The following is a 26,612-nucleotide window of genomic DNA, read 5'->3' as shown; positions in this document are numbered from 1 at the left end:
AAAAAATAAAACTATTTTACAGGTTTATATGGCTAACCTCATTTCTCTGACTGAAAACTGTCCTTTCTCATGTGTTGCTTATCTCATTGCCTTTACAGTGCAAAAATATAGCCATTTCTCTCTCAATGAGAGGTAGAAACTGCCTTTACAAGCTAACAATTAAAAAAGCTAAGGCTGCCATACTTCCTAGTAACTTGCTCCTATGCCCATATCATTAATCTATCAAAACCACCAGTCTGAAACAAAAACCTCTCCATGTTTATCTTCTCATATGATTATTTGATTCAAAATATTTTGCTACAACCAGTTCTTCACTTGTATTTTTATTATTTCAACTTGAATTCAGAAAAACAACATCAGATCTTGTTGTTGCAAATTTAGCAAATGCTTTGTGCAGAAAACTGACGGTTATTGCATTTCATGACACCTGGACCCTACAAGTACTAGTTGCATTTGTTCTCAGATCTCCCTGCAAGCCTTTCCTGCAGCAGTTGTATTTCCTCACTCAGAATTTCACGAAGTATTTATGTAGATAGATACAAAAGCTGGGAGATTTAGAGCAGATGCTGAGAAGAACCTACTTTATCTACTCTAACTAGCAGGTTTGGTCCCTATCTTCTTTTTATCAGTACCATGCCTTCTCAGTTCTTTCTGATCCACTGCAGGAACACAACATGCTACTTCATTTCTTTCACTTTCCTGTTTGTAATTCCTACAAGAACAGATAGTCTGTAATCTCTACAGTGTTACCACAGCCAGCCCTCCCTGTTTTACTCTTGCTAAACTGCCAGCTTCCATTTTCCCCACTGCTATTTCTGGCATCTCTGTTTTCTTCCAGGATTCTCACTTGTCTGGAAATATGGTTCTTTCAGAGCATCCCAGCCAGATTCACTCGCATTCACTACCAGCCTTGCCTCCTTGGCTACTATTCTAACTCTAGTTGTCCAAAACCTCTTCAAGTCATTATTAGTATAGTTTCTTCTTGTTCTATTGTCTCATTCATTTTTGTCTATTCCCTTAATCTCTTTTACTCAATCCTCTTATTCCTGTGCATTAAAGCCCAGATTTAAATAATAAAAAGTAATCTTGAGGCATTGCAGCACTCAAAGATGTAACAAGATGACAACATTTTAAGCTACTAATTCTAAAAACAAACAAACAATCCCTATTTGCTACGAGACAGACTCCTATAACTGCTATAACCATTTTCTAAAACTTACTAGTAAAGGACTTCCACAAAACCCCAAAACTCAGTGCACGCAACCCCTACACTGCTAACAGAACAACTTGTATTTGCACAGTGTTTCCTGTCAGTGATTACAGGTGTGTTTAAAAATCAGATGCATGATAGTTCTTATGAAGTTCTTATTTGACATTATTCAGAGACACCACTGCTAGCTTAAGTGCCACTCAAAGCACGGCACAAGACTGATTGGGCATGCAGAGAGGCATGGGGACTTTATCACTCTCACAAAAAATCGTAAAATCAAAGATGTGGTCTACTATTCAGTATAGGAAAGGAAACCAGAAAAAGTCAAGTACTTTAACAGTAGCCAAAACACACATTGGTTGTTGTACCAGGAATAGTGTCTACCTGTCCCAGAAGATACACACAATCAACAGTAACATTACTAAAATGCTCTGCTGACCTGGCTGGCCTATTCTAATATGACTACGTAAAACAAACCAGAAAGCACTGGAAATTTTCTAGTGACAAAGACCCTTTTTTAAAGAACAAGAAGGGAAATACACCATTGCTCAGTGCAGATTGGAGAAACAGGTCTTGCATCTGCTGAATTTCTAGTACATTGATACTCTGCACCAGCCACATCCCTAACATGAATGTGACACTCTGAGAGAACCAACCATCACCAAAACGAGGGCAAAAATGAACTAAGCTAAGCTTATTTTCCCCAGAGTACTCCTGCAGGCATGCAACAGTTTACAGGTATGCATCACTGCAGACAGGACCTTGTCATCATAAAATCTGCTTGTCTTTAAAAGCCTATGTTTTCAGTGTGTTCCTCAGATGGGTTTGTTCATTTTAATAGGCTTTCTTCCCTTCCGAGAAACTCTGATCGGTAGTTTTCCAGCAACTACAATTTATTAGATAAATACCTAAAGGTTCAAAATATCTAAAGGCAGGTGTGATGAAGGAAGGCAACCAAGAACAAGACTTCCAGAAACAATCTATAGCACTTGGGTGACACGCTCACAAGAACGCTTGCCCACTGCAGCAGGTAGGAATGGGCACAAACCCCTGAAAAGTCAAAAACAGGCACCTGACTTTTTAGATTCTTCCCATCTCACAGAATTAACAACCACATGGACTCCTGGCAAATCACACTATTCAGTGAAGCCAGATTGGTCTTGACAATTCACCTACTTATCTCTTACATGAGACATCTTGTCAGGACTCCTTTGATTCTGAAAGGTTCAGCAGCAGCCTTGAGACTACAGGACAAACATGAAGAGCTGTACAGTTATTTAATATTTTCAATAGATACCTGAACCTCAGTTTTAAATACTGGTTAAAAAAATAGCCTGAAATTAAAACAGATTTTTATTTCAATTATTTCCTTAGAAAGTTTACTTTAAATATTTTCCCTTTTGTACCTGGCCTACACTTTGATCGAATTTTATAAATAAAATAATCCATTTAAGCTGTTTTGTGGACATTTAGATGTTTTTGCTGGCTATACTACTGAGCCTGCACACTTGAAACTTAGGTCACTACCTCACATGAGTATAGAATTACAACTGCCAACGGCTAACTTTAGCTCAGTTGTACATTTTTAGATAGACATGCAATGCTATGTTTTGACCTCGTGCAAATCTAGGAAAAAAACAACTTTAAAATAGAGTACATTTTAATGAATTTTGAGAGACTTTTATATACATCTGCATTCTTCATATTTAATACGCTTTCAGTCTAAACACAGAAATCCCGCAATCATTTCCCTCCTTAAAACTTACTTTGCCACCTACCAAGTGGTCACCAGCTCTTTGGCAAAGCAAGTTTTCCATAACACTGGAAAGCCTTCTCCCCTTATGTATATCAAAACAAAGATAAGAACATGCAGACTTCTTGTTTGTTTGTTATACATCACATTAGCTTACAGTAGAGCTATTTCTGTGGGAAAGCTGCATGAGGTCTGACAAAGGGAAAATAAACAAACAGTGAGATGATACACTGCACCAGCTGCAACCTCCTCACAGTTACCACAGCCATTCTGACTCCAGCAAGAACTCTACTACTTATGTGACAATTCTGCTCTTGCAGTTCCCTATCCTCAACTTATCTGTACCAGCTGTTTCAAAGATTTTAACGAGTTCACCATCGCCATGATGCACATGGAAACCTATGAAGAAGTCTTGTTATTGAGGTGGTGGGCAAGAGAGCTTTCATAAATGAATTTCACATCTCTCACCCAAGATTACAACTGTCAGAGATTTATTTCTGAGCATAGAAGTGTTGCAATTCCTGTCACTTCATTGAGGTTGGATTACAGCATTGCAGTGCCATCCTTAAAGTGGGATTGGAGCTTCTGGATATGAGAGTACAGTGACTGCTGTTAAGCAACAATGATTGAACAAAGCCAGCAACAACTGAAGAATCTACAACTACAAACTCTCAGTAGTTGATAAAGACAAAATAATCCCCCTCAGCACCTATGCAACTATTTGGCAAATACATGACAAACAGTCTCAGCCATGACTTTCCTTTGGACTGCCAAATGTTTCCATATCAACACAATGGTATTTTTTTCCATTTAGTATTCTTTCTTTTTGTCCACCTTTCTTTTTTTTTGTTTGTTTGTTTGTTTGTTTGTTTTTGTTTTTTAAAGCACCTATGGGCCAAGAAATATAGTGAACAGAAATACCATCCAACCCATCTGAAGTTAATGAAATCCAAATCTGCAAATTCTGTTCCTACGACATTTACCATCATACAACTTGTATAAACATTAAGCTAGTATCTACTTCCACGTGGTCTTATCTTACCAATAAGTAGTTCGTTAAAAAACAATCACTAATGTTAGTGTGAAAAAGTCCTGATTTTAAATTTTTTAGCATTCAAAACCTAATATGCTTTTTGCTACAAGCAGCATACATTTCATATTGTGGTTACTAATATGCTGTGTACAAGCTTGAACACATGATCCTGGGCACTAAACTCGGCTCCTGTCTCATACAGGCTTTGCTCATTTTCATACTCTCAGCATGCAGAGAATGAGAGGTAACTTCACTTAACATATCCTGAAACATAATTTGTTTTAGTGTACTGAGAGTCTGTACACAGGCAGTTGATGGAGAAGAACTAATTACTCCATGAGAACTCATGGGTCTGACCCCAAGGTGTCTTAACACAAGCCCTATAACAAATTAGGCGCACACACACACACCACACACACACACACAAGAATAAAAGAGAATGAGAAAAATGCTCTCCATAGAGAGGAAAATAGAATTTACAAAGAAACGACGTCTTTATCTAGATGACTTTTTGGGTAACTTGATCTGTTAAGCAAACTGTAATTTTTCAGCATTCAAAGCGTGTATTGCATTTAATTGTACTTGTGTGCATTCAGAAAGTGCACATAAAGCTTTCAAATTAGTAGCAACATTTTAAAAAGCAAGCTTAGGATAAGCATTGCATTAAAGTAAATTAATTACTTGCAAAAAGTAAGTGTTAAGATAAGCATCTAAGGTTTAGATAGCACTAAGGATAGCATCTAGCTATCCTTAGAAATGAAAACGGTACATCTTAGTTGCTATCCAGACCAAAATGTTCTGGGCTCTAGCACATCAGGAGTAAACTAGAAGACCATTTGCACCAAATATTCATAGCTCTTAAGCATCATGAAACACTTTAGCCCTATTGTGGAATTACAGGCACAAATGTCTCTGGCTGCACTGCGGTCAGAAGAGGGAGATTCTCCAGCTTGCTGAATACACACATCCACTTTTTGCTACCTTTGCTTATGAAAAGTTGACATCATACACAGTTAATATTTCCATCAGACCAAATACTGAGAACTAAAGAAAATATTTAAGATACATGCTTATGAAGCCCTGAAAACTTACTCTGAAGACCTAAACACTGCAGCTTTCTAAGAGTGTCTAAATATCTAAGGTTATTGTAAGCCAACATAATAATCCAGATGGCAGGGTAACTCATCCTTGCCTTAGTAGGGAGAGGATGAAGAAGGCAACTGAAGGTATTATTTTGTTCTCTGATTTCCATATTGAATGGTGTTCAGTCCTCATTGTACTAAATATTCCCTCACCAGATACAGCTCCAGCTTTGTGAAAACCATTGTCTGCTACAGTCAGTTCAGCAAACATGAACAACTGAGAATACATGAACACAAGTCATATATCTATTTGATATATACAATATTTCAAAGTAAAAAGTTGCACTCTCTCAGAAGAGAAAGTTCCCACTATTACAGCCACCTTGCCCAAGCACTCCTTATTAACCACCTCATGCAACAGATGTGGTTTCATACTCATTAAGTGATGCAATGACTTCAGAGAGACTGCAAATAGCAACATATTACATAATCAAGTTACATAGGCAACAAAAGCAGCTATTTGTTTATGAAATGCAGTTGAGTCTTTATACAAACCATATAAACTTATGAATACAATTTTCTACTTGTTCCCAGTTCTTTATCCAACTTGTGGAAATTCTGCCTTTTTTTTTTTCATGAGTATACAGTTTTCTGTCTGTGTGCCAACACGGCACAGACATACCTTCCTGACATACCCTACCTGAAAGACAAGACTAGGGGACAAAAAGGAGTGAAGATGCTTAAGAACTCGTGCATGGTCTGACAACTAAAATCCACCTAAATGGAGTCTTGCATCATGCTATCTCCCATCTCCAGCTATTTTCAGATTTCTGTGAGTTTCAAATTTCTGTGAGACTGCTGCTAGAGAAGCTTGGCACAGCCTACAGCATCCTGCGTAGCTGATGCAGTTGACAACATGAGCCTGAAAGTACACGGTAGCAGATTCTTTCATCAAACACAGTCAAACGCTGAATCTGCTTTTCATTCTACAAGCAAAAACACAACAAAAGTAAACCTAAGTAAACCAGGCTCAATCAGCTATTATTTCCTTCTTTTAAACAATTGCTCTGAAGTCCTCCAGGAACATCACTATACATTGCAATTCTACAGCATAGCTTTGAAGGTAGCTTCATAACTCACTGGCCTCAGACACGTAACATCAGGTCTCTCAATCTACAACGGCTCCACCTCAGATAAGGCCAGAAATCCAAGTAGTGCCCACAAGAAGACGCTAAAGCAAGCAATTTCCAGATACTATCTGACTGAGGAATTGGTAGATCAAGGCAGTTAAAAACAGCTTTCTCTTGGATCAGCCTAAAGCTATGTTTTAAACCTGACTGGTTGTAGTTGCAAGGAAGCACCCATATAGATTAATTCAGAACATAAAGAACACATTGCAAGTTAAATATTAATGCAAAAAAACATAGTTGTTCACAATTATAAGTCTCCACTTAGCAAACCAGGTGAATGAAAAATGTGCACAGAATGCAGAAAAAATAGCTCTTCAGAAAAGAAGCACATAAACCCCGTTGAGCATAGCATTTGTTGTAATCGTGGGAACAGAGAGCAGGATAAGCCTGCCCGGCGACATGTCTACATTTCAAAGAAAAAACATGGCTTATTTAACTATGTAATCTGTTCTTCAATAAAAAAAGTATTTATTGTTAATATCAACAGATTAGCATGCAGCTTCTGTTACAGTTTGTTTATAAACAGCCACAACAGACTTAAATATTCTAGTAAATATTTACAATTCTGATAAAACAATAAGAAAAACACTATAAAACAGAAAGGATTTAAGCGTAGAACACCCTACCTTTATAGAACATACTTTACCTCCATAATAACAGTTTGAAAGAAAGGATGTGTTACTTTAAAAAATATATATTGAAAATTTCAGAACAGAGAAACATACAGCCCCAAACACTCAGGGTTCTTATTTGTGCAGTATATCAAAAAGATGTAAGTTGATTGTTTATATTAATATGAGTAGAAAGGGTGTGCATTAATCACATTACCATGCATTCTTACCCAGCAACTAGAACATATTTTCCATCTGATTGATCCTTTAACCTTTCCAGCAGAGACAAACGTACTTTGGCTTTGGTTTGGCCATAGATTTCAATTTCATCTGTAAGCAATCCTATCTCCTTGGCAAGTACATCGACAGCTTTTGGACTCTGCGCTCGGGAAATCTCAATATCACTGGAAAAGAAAACAAATAGAAGCCAGGAGATTTCTCTCAGCTTAGGTGGTCGACAACAGAACACAAAACAACAGCAAATACTCCAACAATGGGGCTTATTGTAATCAGTTTTTCAATCCTCTCTTGTATTTGATTAATCAAACCTAAATATTAGCTAATAATGAAAAATCACATGCACTGTTTGTTGGTTGTTATAATTTCACAGAGCTCTCGTTTAATCGGATTCCAAATACTACGTAATGCTTTCATATCAAGCTAGAGACATGTCTGCTGGATGCTCCAGCACATCTCACTGGAATAGATGTTTCTGTTTTTGTTTTTCTTCTCCTCCCTCCCCATACTCTTCAGCACATACACTTTACTAAAAAGCGTATACTTTCCTTGGCCAAGAGTCACATAAACACATTAGCTAAACTTGATACTTGTGCATGTAGTGCCTTTCATCAGAGGGTACCACCAAACGAGCTAAGCCTTGCTACTCCCCTGAGGGAGCAAAGGGAAACCAGGCGCTAGAAGATCAATTCACACACTTCTAAACCACAGCTAAATTGCAAATGGCCACATAGCAGGAGTTTAATGCACAAGGCTCTAGCCAGAAGTCCACTGAGCTTATAACAACTTCCTGCAAGGACTGCAAGTGGCAGCCTACGCAAGAGAAAAGCACGGAGCAAGAACTGCCTGAGAGGAGGTGGCTGTAGGCTGGAAGACATGATGCATCCACAGTTTCTGACCTAGACCACCTGAACTCTTTAGATTTAATACCCCTGTATGGATTTTTCTTCTGTGAGCTTGACCCAGTTGTCCCTGAAGCCCCCATAAGCTTTGAGCAGCTGCGAGGTCCTGCTGCAGTAGTGTCTAGGGTCAGGCAAGCAAGATGTTTGGAGTCCCTCGGCTTTGGATTGCTCACACCACCACAAAAACTGGCTAAAAAAACTGCCAAGAGATTAATTACTTTCAGCCTATCCAGACTAAATTCCTTCCTGCAGTTTTGGCTGATTACAGTATTTTTAAGATCTAATCTGGCAATGGCATCAAAGCTAATGCCCTGAACCTTCAAACAGTCTGCAAGACCTCAAATATCCACAGATTAACACAGAACTACTGCCAAATCTCAGCTCCAAGCATGGACTTCAGCTGTTCTGCATCCACCAGCAAATGATCAGTTTGTGCAAGCTTAATTGCATGCATTTCTTTGACGATATCAATATCCTAACCTGGAACTATTCAATTACATCTCAAATATCCCACTTTTACACCCTGCAGCTAGGTGAACCCCAGAAATCACCCATTTAAATACTGACACAATCCAGTGTGAGGGGGCAAGAAGCTACTCAACCACAGGGCTCAATGGCTGGGCTGCAGACTGTTTTGTTGCATGTACTCATATGGAGTCTGATTACTTCCAAAGACGTACTGACTGCATCCCCCTTGCATAGAAGGATACACCTTTGGCTTTCTTACACATTTTTTTCAAACACAATTAGCTGTAAAAATGTATAAAGAACACAAGATGCAGTGGCTTACAAACATCAAATGACTTAGAACATTTAAAGTTTTCTTCAAAACTCTGTCTATAAAAACAACTTCAGCCCCAGGAAAACACTGGTAAGGTGATGGCAGTGTGGTACCTTGAAGGAGTAAGGGAAAGAAAACATGTAGGGTCACCTATTCTCTCATTAAAGCAATTGACACATTCAGCAAAGGGAGAAGAATGTAGATGCACGTGACAGAAAGTTAATGTGATTTTTTCCCCCCTCTCGTTTTCTTCCTACTAAATAAATCATCCTCTACCGAAAGACTGAAGCTGCTATTTGAAATCTCAGGACAGTCTATCAATATTCTCTGCAGCAACCTCAGCCCTTCCCATTTCCTTCATCTCTCCCACCACAAACACCTCCCTGAGTTCTGGAAGAAACAATTAGTTTTTTTCCACCCTGCAGGCAACACGACAACCAAAAAAAGGAAGGAGCAAAACTGACATAACTGCACATTTGTAATTCATTAAAAGGTACATAATTTCCAGATAAATAGAATTACACATATTTTTAGGAGTCAAATAAAATTGGCAATGGATGCTGACAGTTCACCCTTTGTAAAACCACTGCTGTTGTCATTTCCTCATCAGAGGTTCCCTTAAGAACCTTCAAAGCAAGTAGATTTTTAATAACTTAGAAAACCCTTAAGGATAGATTACACACTGACACATGCAATAAGGTGATAAAACAAATAATTCCAGAAGTGACATTTATACCTTAACGTCTGTGGCTAAACAACACATACAAAACATTTCAGTCTATTACGTTTTTCCAGATAAAACCTATTTTCTGAAACACAGGAAATTAAAGACTTGGTTATAACTAACCTTTAGAAGTCTACATTTGCAGCTAGTTCTTTTAGTTTGACAAAATATTCTATATATTGGAAATCCCAGAATTATTCAGTAAGTTATATTATTCAATATTAAACTGCAAATGTGCAACACTGGTTCTTCTGCACAAATGAAATTTGTTAAGCAAAAAATGTGCTATTGTCAGCAGTAAGCCATAATTCATGAAATGCAAGAAGATTTAAAAGACACAGGGAAGGCTCTACATCTACTCAGCCTGTCATGGAATTTTCTTACTGAATATTTGTAAGAAAATCCCCCATTCATTTCCAGAACCTTTGGAAATATTTCAATTAACACCCAGATCTTACAGAAATCAAAAAGCAGATGTTTCTAGTTTTAGTGCTTAAGCAGTTTTGCCTCATTTTCAATGAAAACTCCGTCTGCTTCCAGCTGTGCACTATTCTAAGATTCTATTTTATTGCAGGATACCTTCCACCTAATGACTTATTTTACACTTTAAAAGAAAAAAAAATGATAAAATAAAGTTAGAGTAATCAAGTAAATAGAAGTCCTATTACCAGTTATACTGCCTAGCATTACACATCAAATACATAAAAACATATGTACTAAATACACAATCCCATAGAGAGGGTGGGGAATGCTTTTGGAGGGTTTCTTCCACCATCATGTTCATGACAACACATGCTTTGATCTATTGTTTAACTATTTAAGGACAGATTTTTCAAGTTTTTACTCTAGGAGTGAGTGTTATGTGTTGGCCCAGGGAAAGCTCAAGAATTTCTTCCCCCTTGTGCCCCTGAAAACTCATTCTTTCGGCATCTCTGAAATTTCAAGTTGCCTCCATTCCCATTTAACTCTTGTAAGAGACAGTGAGAAGTGAATTAAAGTGCTTAAAAACCAAAAACATTTCACTACAGCTTTCTGAAAGCACAGCAATGGGATTCAGAAGCAGGCACACCACACAAATACACACACACAAATTTCACAGCTTTCCTCCATGGCAGAACCTCCCTTCAAGCCTTTGGTTCCTCTCCGTGCCACCCACCACAACCAACGGGTGAGAAAATCACTTCAGCACAGCAAAGAGCTCAGGCTGCCCAAAACTCTGGAGATATCAGCAACTCCGCTAAGACAGACCAAAAACCCTGACAGGGGCCTTGGGAGGTAGGGGGAAATGAGAGAAACCGATGGAAAAAGAATTATGTGAATAAACATGTTTCCTGCTCTTCATGCCTATACATAAATTTAAAAGTCTAACACAGAAGAAAATACTTCTGCTGAGGGAAGAAGAAACAGCATCTAATGCTATTAAAATCACTGGGCCTTAACAAGATCCATAAACACTCTCCTCCATTAGGGGCTTCCTATACTAGGAACTTATACTTTGTATTGCTGTTGATATTCCACACAGCTTCACCTCCCTTCCTGCAGTGAAACCTTCCAGTTTTAGGTCTTCAAAAATAAAGTTTGGCACCAATGCACACCATAAAAATAAAAACTGAAGCAAAGGGGCATGGTCACAAGAAGGCATACAACAAAAGGCACAATCTGTAGACCCTGTAAGCAGATTAAAAAATAGGCTTGGGATAATTTTTGGTTCGTTGCCATGTCACTTGGCTACTTTTTTTTTCTTAAAAAAAGAGGGGGGGAGGGAAGGACGGCTTTCTTAAAAACAAAACAAGCCAACAAAAGCAAAAGATCAAACGTTTATTACCTGGGCACTGGTGAGAGAGGTTGAAGCTTCAAGCAGTGGAGGTCCCACTTCCTGAACTGCTGGGACATGATCCATCGCTCTGTGTTTTTTACCATGTTCTGTTTTTAAACAAGAAAACAGCATACACCAGCTGCATCATAAATGCTGAACACTAATTTGAAGCAATCTCAAGAGTGTGTTGAAATAACTTTTATGACAAAGGCCAACAAAAAACAAACTAAAAAAATTGTTCCGTCTCTTGATTTCAGGATGTAAGAAAAAACAACTGCTGCACTATGAGCATGCTGTTGTTTATACAGATTTCAAAGAGACAAAACCATTAACACCAGAATGGCTGAAAAAGATCTCTAATTGGGTGCCTGGAGATTTTATTCTGGTAAGCTTGAGAATTACTGTTATTCTCTCACACCCTAAAAAGAATGGAAGATATTAATTGCTCACTGACAACCTCATGCTGCTTCCACATGAAACAAGTTCTTGGATCCTCCATCCATTAAACCACAAAAATGTGTGCAAGCACAAGTAAACGTCATTGCCTTGTAAGAAAAAAAAAAAACAGTCTATTGATAAAAGTGCTTCTGGCAAGCTTTACAACAGTTATCAAGAATTGTGAAAAGTTTGATTTTTGATTTATCTTTAAACACAACTGGCATGGCTTACTTTAACTGATTACGAGTTGCTATTAAAATGGAAAGCAGGTAGGATTTTCAGTTGAGCAGAACAGAAATTAGAAAATTTAAATTCTGGAAGCAGTTTCTACAACTCACAGGAAAAGTACACAAAAAATGTACAACGTTTGAAGTTACACTAACCTGCATTCGCATGGCTACTGCGAGAGAACAAACTGCGTTTTCAGCATCATGGTTGTTTTGCTGACCATAGTTGTGTTTTCCTGTAGAGAATATTGCACAAACAAATCATGAGGCTTTTGTGAGTGGGAGCAAGTGCATTTGAAAGCTACCCCCAAACAAAGTAATTCTGAATGCTGACTTGAAAGGTAACAATGTCGCTGCCAAAATAGGAGGCTTCTTTAACACTTGAACTGAAATAATTCAGTAGGATTGATATAGTGTGAAAATTAGAGACCAACTGGATGCTCTGAAGTATATTATGCAAACATTAACATGCATATGACAAAGCTTAAGTATACTTGAAAAAGAAATAAGGAACAAAAGAGATCAATTCCAGTATTGCTTCTGGACCAGAGAGGGGAAAAAAAAAAAAAAAAAAAAAAAAAAGAGAGAGAAAAGAAAAAGAAAATCCTGACAGGTACAAGGATTTGAAAAACTAAGCATATTTTTAACAAAACACCTAACTGAGCATGGTAAAGACAGTCTTCTTTTTCATACTCCCATGACAGTGAGCGAGAACAATGAAATGATCACAAAAACACTACACATTTTTATACAATGGGATATAACATGGGATATATAAATGGGATTTGCAACTTGGAATCAGAACATGAAAAAAAATTTGAACGTCAAGTTATCTTCATGAGTGTGCCATTAAAAGCAGATATTCTGAAGAGTCTGTACAATCTAGATTGACTCCAACTTTCGAGACAGTTAGGATTATTATATGATACGTTGCCACTAGAAACAGTCATACATCAGCTACCCTAACTAAATATATTATTTTAACATTTCCTCGTAATCCTCCTTTTGGCTTGTTCTTCTGCTGTTGCTTATGGGCTTTTATCTAGATGCAGTTTCTCCAGAACAAAACTCACATCCTAATCTCTGTGGGCATTGCAAGGCCCTCGTCTCATGGCGAAGGGCGTAGACATAAACATAATAAAAAAATAACTGCACACTGACAGTGTTAGTGTTAGAGGGGAGCTGGAGTGCAAACCCTGACCTAGCCAAGCTCTCTCTCTGCTCGCTCTGGCTGTTGCCGTCATGAAACACCCTTGTCAACTTGCAGAGCCACCCCTGCCAGATGTAGGCCCCATGGTGGCAACGGGGCTCCGGATCCTAAGGCTGGGCCCAGTGCCACAGGCAGGAGCACATGGAGGAGGCAGCACATCACCAGCACCAGCTCCAGAGCTCATGCCCATCACCAGCAGAGCCAGAGGCACAATATATAAAACACTATATATATATATGTGTGTGTGTGTGTGTGTGTGTGTGTATCACACACACATCTCTTCTGAAAACAATCAGTTTTCAACTTGAGCACAGGAGTATTACTGGAAGAGCCCATCACAGTCATAAGCTGAGCATTGCTGCTTTGAGATCAGGCTGCGACAGCTGCCAGAGAGACAAATGAAGTAGGGAGAATGAAGTTTAAAATCCCCTTTCAGACAGCTGTGCTTTGCACAAACATTTCAACTTTTTATATTATTTGGCTTAATGTGATTTCTTTATCAGGGCAGAGCTATCATGCTTGTAAATATATATTGGAATTAGATGTTCCCTTTCAATAAAGTGCTTGTCTCAGCCTGCCTACACTACACGCTCACCACACAGACAACTAACCAGGCTTTTACAGGGGTGAAGGTGAAGCCAGAGATAAAAGTCATGCCCCCATGAGGAACAGGATAATCACAAGATTGCAATGGTGCACTACGGATGCGTTTTTCCAGATGGGAACTGGAACAGTGCTCTCTGTTTTGGATTCTGGTCAGATCAGATGGACTGCAGACACGTCTCCCTCCTCTGCCTCACCCTGATAAAGGCCCACCTACTTGTAGCACATGGCCATGCAGATGATTGGATGGATTTAGAATGGAGAAGATGTGGTGAAACAGTCACATTTCCCACTTAGTTACTTAAACCACATTGGCTTGAGCTTTCAAATGAACCCAGAGGAGCTGGGCATCAAATCCCAAACAATTTTGGCATAGTTTTGTTCAGAAATTCATTCTTCACTTCTATACATTTACATATGAAGGATTTTGCTGCAAGAGGCTACCAGCACCCACTTTGTTCCAAAATCATTAGTGCAGCAGAATAAGATGTTGCACTGCTAGCAATTTTGGAATTGCAATCATTAAAAAAACCTTTGATCAGATTTAAAAAGAAAAAAAAACATGGAGAAAGAATTCCATCACCTGGAGCAAGCACTTTTAGCTCTACTTTCCTGGCATACATCACTACAGCTGCCCAATATAATTACATCCTTGCAAATTTGGAGCACTTTTAAAGCATTCAAGTGTGTTAGGCTACATATATATCTCATGTAGCAAACTAGCACCATGTAGCAACAATAAAAGTCACTTCACAGCCATCATTGCTTTTGGGCCTCATTTAGCTCCTGTGACCCCACAGATGTTAAGTTGGGCATTTCTAAAGCAAGAGAAAACATGAAAAAATTTCTGAGCACCTCAGCCAAATATATTCTGCCATGCACTGAAAGTGAACAGTCAGTTATAAGACTTAGTGGTTTCTCCAAGATCGTAACTGTTCCAAAATATGCTTTTAATACGTATCTTGCAATTCAACTAAGTGCATTCTTCCTGTCAGACAGACACCTGTGTTTCATGTACGTCTCTAGCAAGTCTTCAGGCCAACGTTTCTATAAGCTGCTAAAATGTGTTTCTGCTATTCTTTCGGAGTTTCTCCAAGTTTCTGACAATCTCAAAAGCATAAGCATAAGGACAAACAGACATTTGGTAGGTAAGTTTCTTTTTAAACTATCTTGTTAAAATCTCAAGCTGCCTTTCAAAGAAAGGCTATACATAGAGCAGCCCACTGCCACAACCTGAAAAATTCAAAGAAATCTATAGGCACATACCAAATCTTATGATTCCTGCCTTAAGAATGGATTTTACTGTGGTACATGAACATTTTTCAAGTGTTTTAGTAGTTTTCAAATTTTTCATTTTTAGGAATAGAAAACAATAATATTACTAGCGGCTCTATAGAGCAACTAAGGCTTGAAGATTTTTAAGTCTCAAGACATGTCAAGCAGATAAATTGTGTAAATGAGCCCGTGAAGGGAAGACCCAGATTCCCCTGCAATGGAAAGTGGGAACTGGGTATCAGGAAGTGAGACTCCACTAGCAGCACACAGAGCTGGGCGAGTTCAGTCACCAGTGCTGCCCACTCAGGCTACAAGAGCTTACCCCAGCCTGCCTTCATAGACCTACACCTCCGCCCTAAGTTTGGACACCTCAGTAGCTCCTGAAGAAGGCGATTAAAATGAGGATGGGCCATTCCTTTTCATTCATGTATTCATAGGTGCTACTGTTGTACCTCCATTCCCTCTTCCCTTCCCCTTTCCTTTTCTCCCCCATTCATGCGTCATGCAAGGAGTGTGTCACACCAGTAGGTTGGGTACCTGCTGAAGAGACCTATGCTCCAAGCAGGTAAGTAACAGACCTACTCTATAGATGCTTAATAATTATATCCCATTGACCCTATGCAAAACAAAGGGCTACTAAAGACTCAGAGTCTCCTAATCACTACACTAGCGTATCATGATTCCCCTCAATCCCTCTTTGGTTTAAGAAAACATAAATTATTTTTGGACAAGTTGTGCAGCATTAGCTAAGGATGAGGCTTAGTACCCTCCCCTCAGATTCCCAGTAGGATCAGAGCACTGTTCTGGGAGGTGGAATAGGAAGAAGTCCAAACACTTTCAGACAGGTGAGTGCATTTAACCCAGATCTCCCACATCCACAGTGCGTGTTCAATTCAAGAGGTTATCAAAAGAGACAACAAAAAGAACCTCTTGCTAGAGGCCATGCCTTGCATGGGAACAACTGCTTTTTTTTTTTTTTTTTAAACAAGCCTGATCTTACATTAACTACCCTTAGGAAACATACTCAGCTTAAGGTCAAATTGACACATGCATTACTAAAAAAATGAAGATATCTAAGGATTCTCACAGTAGTTGAAGGAATTTTATAAGAAATGCAATTCTAGCAGTGGAATACAGTAACTTCTGGGAAGCTTTCATAATTTCAGCATTTCTCAACTAAGAAATTAATGAACCTATACCCCCTTTCCAAACACTAAGCTAACTTACCTTAAAAGGGGTGGGTGGAGAGGAATCCAAATTCATTCTGTAGGAGTAATGGCTGCAGAGGATATCTTGCCTGTTCTGAGCTACACTATTTCTTCACTTTTCCCTACACCATTCTCTGTACACAGTTTACAAATAATATTCTTAGCCTCTTGCCTTTTTCCCATGCTCCAGATGAGGCCACAGAAGTCACAAGATAACACGCTGTACAAACCAGGACTGAAATAACAGCTCATCTGATGACTCCTCTGAATGAATCCACAGGATCATTGCTTATTTAACAATTCTGATATGAAGAATTTATTCTAGTATTTCCTCTCTCACCTGACACATTTCCTCCCCCCATTTATTTACCAGAGATGCATTCACTCATCCCGTGTACAAAAACACCCACTGTTAAAGGCTCCCTCCCAGAGACATAGCTTTTAACCACATTGTGTGATCATTGACATGCCACACGCTTACTTCAACAATTCATCATACATCACTTTCAAGAACAATTCACTTTTAATGCCTCTTACCTGACAGTAAGTCCCGAGAACAGTTGATGATAGTGGTTCCAGGCTTTATCCAGCTCACAGGAACATCATCAGGTTTTGTACTGCCAACTACTACCACATCCGCATGATGGAGCTATGAACAGCCCAAAACCCACCCCAGAAATAAAACAAGCATTTAATGTTAGAAGTACATTCTTGAATATGCAACTTATATTCAGACCTTTTTAGCAGCAGTCTTTTGAGACTTGCAGATAAAAGGAAAAAAATAATTGATGGCTGGATTCTTACCACACATGACATTTATGAACAATAGCATTTTAAAAAGAGAAAAAAAAAAACACAAAACAAAGTAAACTGAAAATGGGCAAGTGAGGATCAGAGTTAGCACCAATAGTATTTAATTGGGATTATAAATTTCCAACAAAAAAGTCCCATCATTGTCCACAGTACTGTCCAACAAAGTAACTTGGAAAGGCTTGGGAAAAAAAGGATTGAAACACAGTAAATAGGTAATTATACAGAGCACATTTGGTTTATCTGAAAGTAGAAAACCAGGTCAGCTCATGGGAACGTGAGATGACCTGATCTGAAAACATCAATTACTTTGAAGAACACCAATTAATGCATTTTTTCCCTTCTCAGTTCGTGCTTGCTAATCAGTACCTCTGATTTAGTTCGACCTTACAGATGTTAGACCAAAAATGCTTACTAAAAAATTCTTATAATCAAAGACATAAGTGTCTTCCTTTCCTCCCTGTTCTGAAACAGAGCCCTGTAACAATTATTGGAATCAACATGAGATAAGGGACAGCACCAGAGACAGATGTATAAAGAACCACTCCAACAGGAAATATGGGCACAGCGCTGCCTCATGCTGGACCATAAAAAATGATTCAGAGAGACAGTGATTTTGGATTTTTTTTTTTTTTTTTTGAAAATTTTAATAAATGTCAAGTGTCACACTCTCGGCAAGCCTCTCCATGAGTTGATTTGTGACTGACAAACATTCCAGCTTCTTTTTTGGCCAAAAGTGCTCTGACGCAACCCTGCCCAGCACTCCTGCCAAGAAAGAACAGCTACAAATTCTATCAGGATAGCAGTTTTTTGGCACAGCTGAACATCCAGGAGGGGAGAAGAGCGTAACTGTGGCAGAAAAGGCAGAAAGCTAGAAGAGCTCCAGCTTCTCCTGAGAGGACACACGGATGGCCTAACCCTCCTCAGAGATCCACATGTGGAAACACCGCCAAAAGTGTGGGAGAAGGTTTACTTGCTTCACAGATGACTAATGCTACAAGCTGATTCGAGCTTCAACCAGGAGACCTGTGACACCCCTATGATTGCCTGCAAATACACAGTCTCAACAGTCATTCAGTCTTATACAAATTACCTGCGTTCCTGCAAATATCATCTTACATGCCACTCCTAGGAGGTCACACAAGTAATAGTGCTTGACTAGCATCAACTCAACTTATACTGTGGAATTTGCAAGCAAATTTGAATAAAAAGACACTGCAGTGACTTACGTACCAAGCGTATTATGCTCTTGTGTACTAAGAGTACAAGAAGCAAATCTCCCCTGCAAAAGAGACAGCCTCTGCCATAACAGCCAGTGTCATCAACACCGAGAAAAAGTGATTACAGTGATTATTCCCAGTTACTGAAATCCAGTCTTTTGAAAAACAAAAAGAAAATAATATTATAGAAGTTAAAATTTATACACTGAAGATCAGGAATGTCATCCCATGCAAAGCCTCTGAGACAAGGACTATGAGCTTTATACAACGCTTTGCATCATGAAGCTCTGAACCAGTCGAGAGCTGTATGCAATAAGTGATAATTTTGACAAATGTTCAGCCAACATACTTATGACAGAATTGATTCAATTTAACTATAATGTCAAAAGACAATTGACCAAATATTCATTTCTATGATTACCAATCATAATGCTCAAAAATGTTAACAGCTGAACACAATCATTTTTTTAGCCAATGTTAGCACTGGTTCAGATGGCTAATGTCAGACATATCCATAAATGTGTCAAAAAAAGACAAACCTTTGATCTCATTGCCCTGCCCCACCTCCTCCATGAAAAGAAAAATTATCATATGGTACAGAATAGTTGTCTTACAGGCTGAAGATGGACTGAGCACAAAGCCTTTCCCCCGTTATTTCCTTTTCCTCATTTCCAAAAGAAAGTAAATGTAAAGAAGAAAAAAAAAAAGCAGAGATGCATTTTTAACTCTCTTGCTATAAGTACTTTTATGTGCAAATATTTATTATATGGATAGTCAATGAAGTATATGAAACAAACACTTTATGGAACTTTTTCCTCCCTTGGTGATTAAAAACAAATTATATCCAGAAACTTGTTTAACTGGGATATTGAGTCCACTGGAAGCAAAACAGTTGCTTACAGAATTTTGAGTGTCTTTGGAACAGATTCATGTGATCTCCCCATCAGGGCATTTTGGTTTCCCTTGCAAGAAGTCGTGCCCCTGCCCCTGCCTCACCTTTTTATTTTTTCTTTTGCCATAACCTACTCTTTTGACTGCTCGTAAATCACAAAGGCAAGCAGCAAGCCCTGGGAGTCATGTGCAGACCCTATCTCCTAAATCAGGAATAAATCACAGACATTAGACATGGAAAAGACCTATGAAATCATCACATTCAACCTCCCTCACAAATGTACTGCACAGTCCCCAGACAGAGGATGCATCTGATAGGAACCAGATGCTATAGGCAAGCGTCGCCAGAAGGCTGAGGAGCTATTGACAGGCACTAGCGTGTGGCCAGGGGGTGACCCATCAGGCGGAGCTCGCTGATGGAAGCGCTGCGTCCCACCACACAGCCCTGCAGAAGGAGCGACAGCCTTGCCTGAAACCATCCGCAGCGTGCTAGGCAATGGGTTGAAGACGAAGTAAGCCAATACTCAAGTAGCGTCCTGCCTTCTCACCGGTAAATATTTTTTCAGTTGGGAAGAGCTGTGCCAATAAATAATCTGAAACCTTACCTCATAACAAAATACGGTTCTCTCCACCAGGACTTAAGTAGAAGCAGATTAAGAAGAACCACCCATTCCCAAGACAGAACATCAAATGTTAAAACAACAATGCAGACACTCAAGCCAAGTAGTTAATGATAATGGTAGAGAAACTGTATATTCCAGATAATTGAAAACCTATTTTGACATCAAGCCTGCATAAACATTTTGTTTCCCTCTATTTAAGCTGAGTGGTACAAGAGCCACTTTTAAACACATGACCAAGGAAAAAAAATCCATTAACATTTGAAAAGTAAAAGCCCTCAGTTTCTTGGGTCTGAAGTTAGGGCAGCTAAAATTTAATAGAGGGGATGAAGAATAGGAAACTGATTCAAAGTTTTTTTTTTTTCCCTTACCACATCTGCTAATGAAAAAACTCATTTTACGCATCAGTGTACAAATTGATTTCCAGGTCAATCACTGCTAATTACCTTCCGAAATCTTAAAGTTTATTGAATAAATGATTAGTTCCAGGTATTTTTTCACCAAGACACGCTCTCCTTGTGTGGTTTCCTCCAGCTCCTCTCTACCTTGGGAAATTTAAGCTATGGACTGTAAACCACTTGCCGCAGCCCACCAGGGCAACTGCTGCTACCACCTTCTTGCCCAGACACCTGCAGCCCTTTCCCTACCATTCCCACACACTCAGTGCTGCCACAAAATATGTAGGGTGCTCCTAAAACTCACCACCTTTCCTGGGCAGCCGGTCACAGCGTACTTGCAGACACAGGAGAGGGAGCCAGGCTGTGCCCCAACTCACAGCCAGGGCTATGCAATTCCCAGGTGCAGAGGTTAGCCCCTACAAAAGCTACATCAAACAATATCAATTCTGTGATGATTAAAAACCCCAAAGGAAATTTTGCTTTTATTTTTACATGCTTTTTTTGCTTTTATTTTTAGCTATGCCAACTAAAAAAAACAGACTTTTTTTTTTTTTTACATATGTAATTGTAATGGTTCTATAAGGTGATCCACTGCGCTTTACTCACTATTCTCTCAGCCTTGCTCGTAATGCCAATATGCAGCCTCTTCCTGAGAGAGTAGGATAACTGGACTTGAAAAGAAAATAGGTGGGGCTCACACAGAAATAAAAGGCTGCCAACCCACACATTTCTCAGCTGTCACAGCCAACCTCCACAGATACCCTACAGCTACAGCAGGAGGTATTGGCTGGGAACGTAGTGCCACCCATCCTCTCCTTACCCTCATCGACACTACAGGCCTCTGCTGGGTACCTCTACTGCAGGCTCAAGCCTCTTGCCATGAAGCATGCTTTAGCATCATACTGATCTAGCTCACAGACTGGGAGATAACGTTCAAATCACAAGGAACAGATATGATATGCACAAAGTTATGAAACAGAAATACCCACTGTGTCTACAGCATCGTCATTGGAAACTCCATGCAGCATCTTTCTCCTCTCCTGTTACGGGATCAGTACAACCGTCCTCACTTTGTCATGTCACTTATGTCCAGCAACATGAAATGCACTTTTCTGCCAGTAGCAAAGCTCTTTGTCTTATCAAGACACTGATAACAGGACAGGAGATGACTAAGAGATTTCAAATACACTGATACTTAAGTGGTGGCTCTGAGAAAAAGTAGACTGTGGTCAACAGAGGTTCTTACTGAACCTGAGAAAACCACCATTCATTTATTCCAGCTGAAATACTGTCCTATTTCTCAACCAATCTTTTATAAACAAATTTTCCATTACTAATTATACCTCAATAGACTGATTTGCAGTTATTTTACAAAAAAAAAAAAAAGTAGGATAGTAACTCTCTTAAAATATGCATAATGTGGTTCACAAACTTACACGTAAGATAGCATGTTGAAATTAAGATTGAATTTAGATGACTGAATTGAAATTTCCTTATGAATAATAATTATTAGCCAAGTTTTGCAAGAAAATTACTAAATAGATTCCAGTTGAACAGTTCAGGTTACCTCGTTTCAAACTAGAAAGACAGTCATTTGTCATGTTAGAATTAGGATAAGTATGTCATTCCCATTGTTCCCTGGTAATACTGAAACAACTTTTGGTTGTCATTTGAAAATGGAACTACCAAATGAGACATTCCCAAAAATGTCACTAGGTCATTCTTCAGTATCTCTGCACCAATTGCACTTTGAAGAGTTATCTACACAAAGCTGAGCAATCTTACCTATTTCCACCAAAATTCTCAAGTCTTTATCCTTTACTTCATACTTCATTTTACATACAATAAATCAATGCAAAAAGAACAGCATTACTGCACAGCAACTATACACAGCTGTGCCAGAACCTTCTCAAATATTTTTTTCATTTGTGATTTTATTTGAAAACCCATAAATCTCAAGGCTGTTAAAGGAGAGAGCTCAGCTGTGCTATGATTATTTTTAATAGATAAAAATCAAGTCAACCCAAAATGGAAGAAAAGGAAATATTAATAATCCGTTCACCTTAAAAAAAAATAGTAGGGGGAAGGAAAAGAACATGCAAAGTGTGTCAATTATTATGCAGGTCAAAGCAAGAAAATTAAAATGTCCCATTATTTTATTCTCTTTTCCTGACATGAGATAGAAATAACTATCTCATATCTCATAACTATCAAATCAGATGCCAGATGGTATTATGCTGTTTGCTGGCAGAGCTACCTCTACACTGTTAAACTTTTCCTAAGGTTGTCTAAAACATACCTGCATCTTTTGCAGAAATGTTTTTAAAATGATAAAGTGCATGAGTGAAAGAAGCATTAACAAGTCCACTGTGATACAAAACCCAATCTAAAAAAATTGCCAAGATTAGTATTACATGTCTCATTTAAATCAACATAATTGCTAAAGAAAACGATGTTATGCTACCCTTTAAGAAAAAGAACAAATCAGCAAAGATAATACCTGCTTCAAAAAATGTATTACATCATTAGGTTTGGGGTTTGTGATTCAGTGCAAATGGGCCTGGCCAAAAGACTAAGACAGAAAACGTACACCTAGCCTCGAGCTCTATTTTTCTTCTTCTGGTATATACTCCAAAATAAATGCATCTCAATGAAAAGTTCATACTCTTCATCAGTTCATTTCTCACTCTGTAAGTGAAGTTATTGTGCTACCATACATCATACTTATGAACAGCACACAGAATGGTATTGTAGAAGCATAGCTTTCAGAGGAAGGAGCAAAAGTGCATAATCATGCCTGAAGGTAGTGCTTTGTGTAGAAAATAAAAATGTTTTTTTTTTTTCTAAGTCCTGGAAAAAACTCTACTTCAACTAACACATTAGCTTACTTGAAATTCAAATGGAAAAAAAAAAAAAGAGAGAAGAAACCTTGTGAGCCTTTAAATTGTTTTTGCTTAACCAGTGTATCAAATGAGCAAGAGAAAAAATCTCATCCTTAGTTATAATCATGTCATCTAACAGTGTTATACTGCAAATGCAGGCTACCTAGCCACCACATAAGAAATCTGTGCTTGGTTTCTGATTCTTAGACTTCTGGGAATCCAGTACAGGACAATCTCCATGCACACGATCCATTTTACCTATGAGCTAGAGTTAACTGCAACAGCACCGCATCCAGTCAGTTTGATCAGTGCTCAGGGTTACTGGTGACACACTGCTGCAGGCTTACAGAGGAGGAAGAGGAAGGTAAGTCTCCCCAGACAGCTGCTTCTGGGTCCTCCAGACAAAGCAGAAACTCCTTTATTGCTAGAAGTTAAAATGAACTTCTGAAGACTGATGTGCAAAGCCTCCAGCTTCCTCCTGCTTCAGCCTCATACTCTGTTTCCCATCAGTGACCTGCTGTGAGAGGTAAGCTACAGGGAATGCCAAAAAGCAAGGCTGGATGATGGGAAAGCATCTAGATGGGAGGAAACAGATCTTTCTCCAACAGACAGCACTGCACAGCAGCTCTGGCCTGGTCCAAGTCTTTTGCCATGACCCAGCGGAAACACCTCCGGGTACCCCATTACCCTCCCCACCCAGCCCAAAGCAGCCCTCAAACTCAAACAGCAAAAAAAGAATTACAGCAGAAGACACTGCCATATGAAGTTCACAGTGCTTTCACCTCCGTCAGGAGTATGTGTTTCCTAAGGCCTGTCAGTCACTCGAAGCACAGAAATGAGACAAGCCTAACAAAAACATCAGCAGCTGTGAAAACATGGGGTTGCCAAAGGACTTTTGAACTGTCACAGCTGCTTACGGGTGTTTCCTCCTCCTGTCCTTGAGCTCAAACCCGAGGGGCTGGATACCATCAGGTTGAGTTAGCTGCCACCATGTGGTGTGTGCTGTGCAATGCGAGGTGACAGCCGGCCTGTGCTGCAGGATGAACAGAGAAGGGACCCTTTCTGTACAGACACGGGGGACAACGCACCCCCAGCTGTATTATTCTGTGAAACTTGGGATTAAGGAACAAAATGGGAAGTTTGGCAGGAAGTCGTATCAACTTAAGAATTGTTGGTAAAAACTCTGCAAAAAACAACCAGGAAAATAAAGTACATGAAATCCTTTGAATTAAAAACCCTGAATTTCTCCAAATCCCCTTACAGTTCTCTTCAAACCCATAGAGAAGGTCCCAATCTCCTTTGTCCCCAGAGAGGCAGCATTTGCAAATCTTTAAGACACAACACAAGTGAGCAATGCTCCAGTGCTGCTGGTGGCATCCCAGGAGGGGACCTCGTGTCCCTGGGGAGCAGTGCATGGATGCCTGAGGAGAGCTCTCACCTTGTTCTGTAGCTTACGGGACTTCCACTGGCAGCTGGCGGTGGTGGCTCCCCTCCTCTGCAGCAGGCAGTGCAAGGAGGCCCCCAGGGCCCCATCAGTGCCCACCAGCAGCACCGTCTTCCCATCTGCAGGACAGACACAAGGCATTGAGCTGCTCACAGCTGTAAGGGCACTAGCACCAAGCCCCACATGCAGCGTTCAAGTGAACACTTCCACCCCAGCCAGCCAGCAGAGCACATCCCCACAAGGCAGCTCCATGCTCCTCAACCACAGCAACCACGTCGTTAAAGGCAACTTTTCTGGAGCCCACGGAGCAACACGAAACACGGGTTTTAAGTTGTTTCTTTGGGACTCTCCAGTTCCAGTAAGCAAATATTGCTCTTCTGGTTTGCTGGTATTTTATTTTCACAAATCCTTCCATTCATATTTGTTACTAACTACATTTGACCACATGTTTACAGTTCTGTTACATAAATTCTTGCTGAATCATAAATCAATGCTGAATCGCCCTAAGAGAGGCTATTTCTGATCCCCCGCCTTGAACTAACGTCATCTTCACAAGCTGCAATGCCACCTGTTTATATCTGCCATGTCAATGTTAGCACTTATAAAATACAACCCCCTCAAAAAATTCACTCAGAAATTACTTACTGGCAGACCTGGATTTCTTCAAGTGCTCGCACTAATCAAATTTGCCAGATGAAGTCACTAGTAATGTTTGCACCCCAATATTCTTTTGTTTTTAAGGACTCAGACGTCTCAGGTAGCTTCAGTGAGATTGAATTAGCTGATGGAAGGAAATCTTTGCCTTATTTCCCCAAACTAGAGCTGAGACCTATTTATGCAAATATTACATTAGATCTCACTGAGGTTCTTTTCATTAGCGGGAGACAAATATATTGCAGGTGGGGAATACCAAACTAATCAGAAAACAAAACCTGAGGAGATTATATTTGTCTTGGTCAGGACTAATACTGAGAGCATTAAGATTTTAGTTACATTCGAATTAATGCTGTAATTAGGACAGAATGACTCACCTAAATCTTCAAGAAGCTCCAGCACGGCACAGGCGGTGGGAGAAACTAAGCAGTCATAGGCATCTCCACGTACCAAGCGTCCCAGGTTTACATCAGATAATCTGCAGTGGAAAAATATGGCAATTAAAAAAAAAAAAAAAAAAAAAAAAAAAAGAGCTTGTGCGATGTAAATGTAAATCCTCAGTAAAGCTTGTAACATGAATAATAGCTAATCCCAAGAGCAAACACGTCTCGTAGAAGTAAATCCTTCAATTGCATCATCCCACATGCCCGTTAGACAGATGCTGAGCCTAAAGAGGGACCAGAAAAGGGGCCTGAGAGTGGGAACAAGTAACATGAGTGCAGCATGCACAGGCAGCACTCCGCTCTGCGGCAGGTTAGACATGGCACCTGGGGACAAAACTCCAAAGTGACTCCTGTGGAACAAGATCAGCCCTGCCAGAGGAAAGCTGAGGCAGAGATAATGCATCCTTCTGGGACGAGACTGGCCTGCTCAGGACATTGGAGGTGTTTCTGCACTATGTTCTCTTCAAGAGTATTCTCAGCATTTTCTTTCTGTGTCAACCTCCAGTACTCAAGACAATGGAAAGTCAATTAATTTGCAAGGTTTTCAGATTTTGCCCTGACATGATGTGAACGGAGAAAGAAGGAGGGGGAAGGGATGGAGACTGGTAGCAGTCTTCAGGCAAGAACAAGAAGGCTGCAAGAGCAGCAAATTGGTGACCCAGACATTTCAGTCTCTCTCTAGACAGCTCTGCAATTCAATTCAAGACTGATTGCAAAGCCATGCTAATTGGTCCAAACTGTTACAGCCTGCTCTCCCACCAGGAGAGAGTGCTGTGAGGAGGTTAAAACCTTTTCTGCAAGTTCTCCCTCAGTCCCTCTTGCAAATGTTTTGGGGTTTGTGTTCAGTACTGTGCAACTATCATTTCTATTACTAAAGCGCTGAAATAGTAAGTATTCTCTGTAAACCAGAACAGTGTTTTCTGATTTCTTTGAAAAGATCATGTCCTGAA

General features: G+C 39.6%; 1 protein-coding gene across 3 annotated transcripts in view; it reads right to left on the bottom strand.

Moving 5' to 3' along the window:
* The window catches only part of MTHFD1L (methylenetetrahydrofolate dehydrogenase (NADP+ dependent) 1 like), a 146,472-nt gene that overhangs the window by 112,159 nt on the left and 7,701 nt on the right, over positions 1–26,612 (bottom strand). For all 3 annotated transcript variants that reach the window (XR_004253072.1, XM_032184138.1, XM_032184139.1), the window contains exons 6-11: positions 25,597–25,697; positions 24,560–24,684; positions 16,838–16,949; positions 12,161–12,240; positions 11,349–11,446; positions 7,110–7,283 (exon numbers count right to left, since the gene is read on the bottom strand). Coding sequence is in view for 2 of the 3 variants with exons in the window: in XM_032184138.1 (XP_032040029.1) it covers positions 7,110–7,283; positions 11,349–11,446; positions 12,161–12,240; positions 16,838–16,949; positions 24,560–24,684; positions 25,597–25,697 (690 nt within the window). In the remaining variant the exon portion in view is untranslated. The remainder of the gene's footprint in view (positions 1–7,109; positions 7,284–11,348; positions 11,447–12,160; positions 12,241–16,837; positions 16,950–24,559; positions 24,685–25,596; positions 25,698–26,612) is intronic.

Source organism: Aythya fuligula, chromosome 3, assembly GCF_009819795.1.
Source record: "Aythya fuligula isolate bAytFul2 chromosome 3, bAytFul2.pri, whole genome shotgun sequence".
NCBI classification, from domain to species: Eukaryota; Metazoa; Chordata; class Aves; order Anseriformes; family Anatidae; genus Aythya; species Aythya fuligula.
Note: the sequence above shows the minus strand (reverse complement) of the source record. Positions and strands in the feature narration are given on the sequence as shown.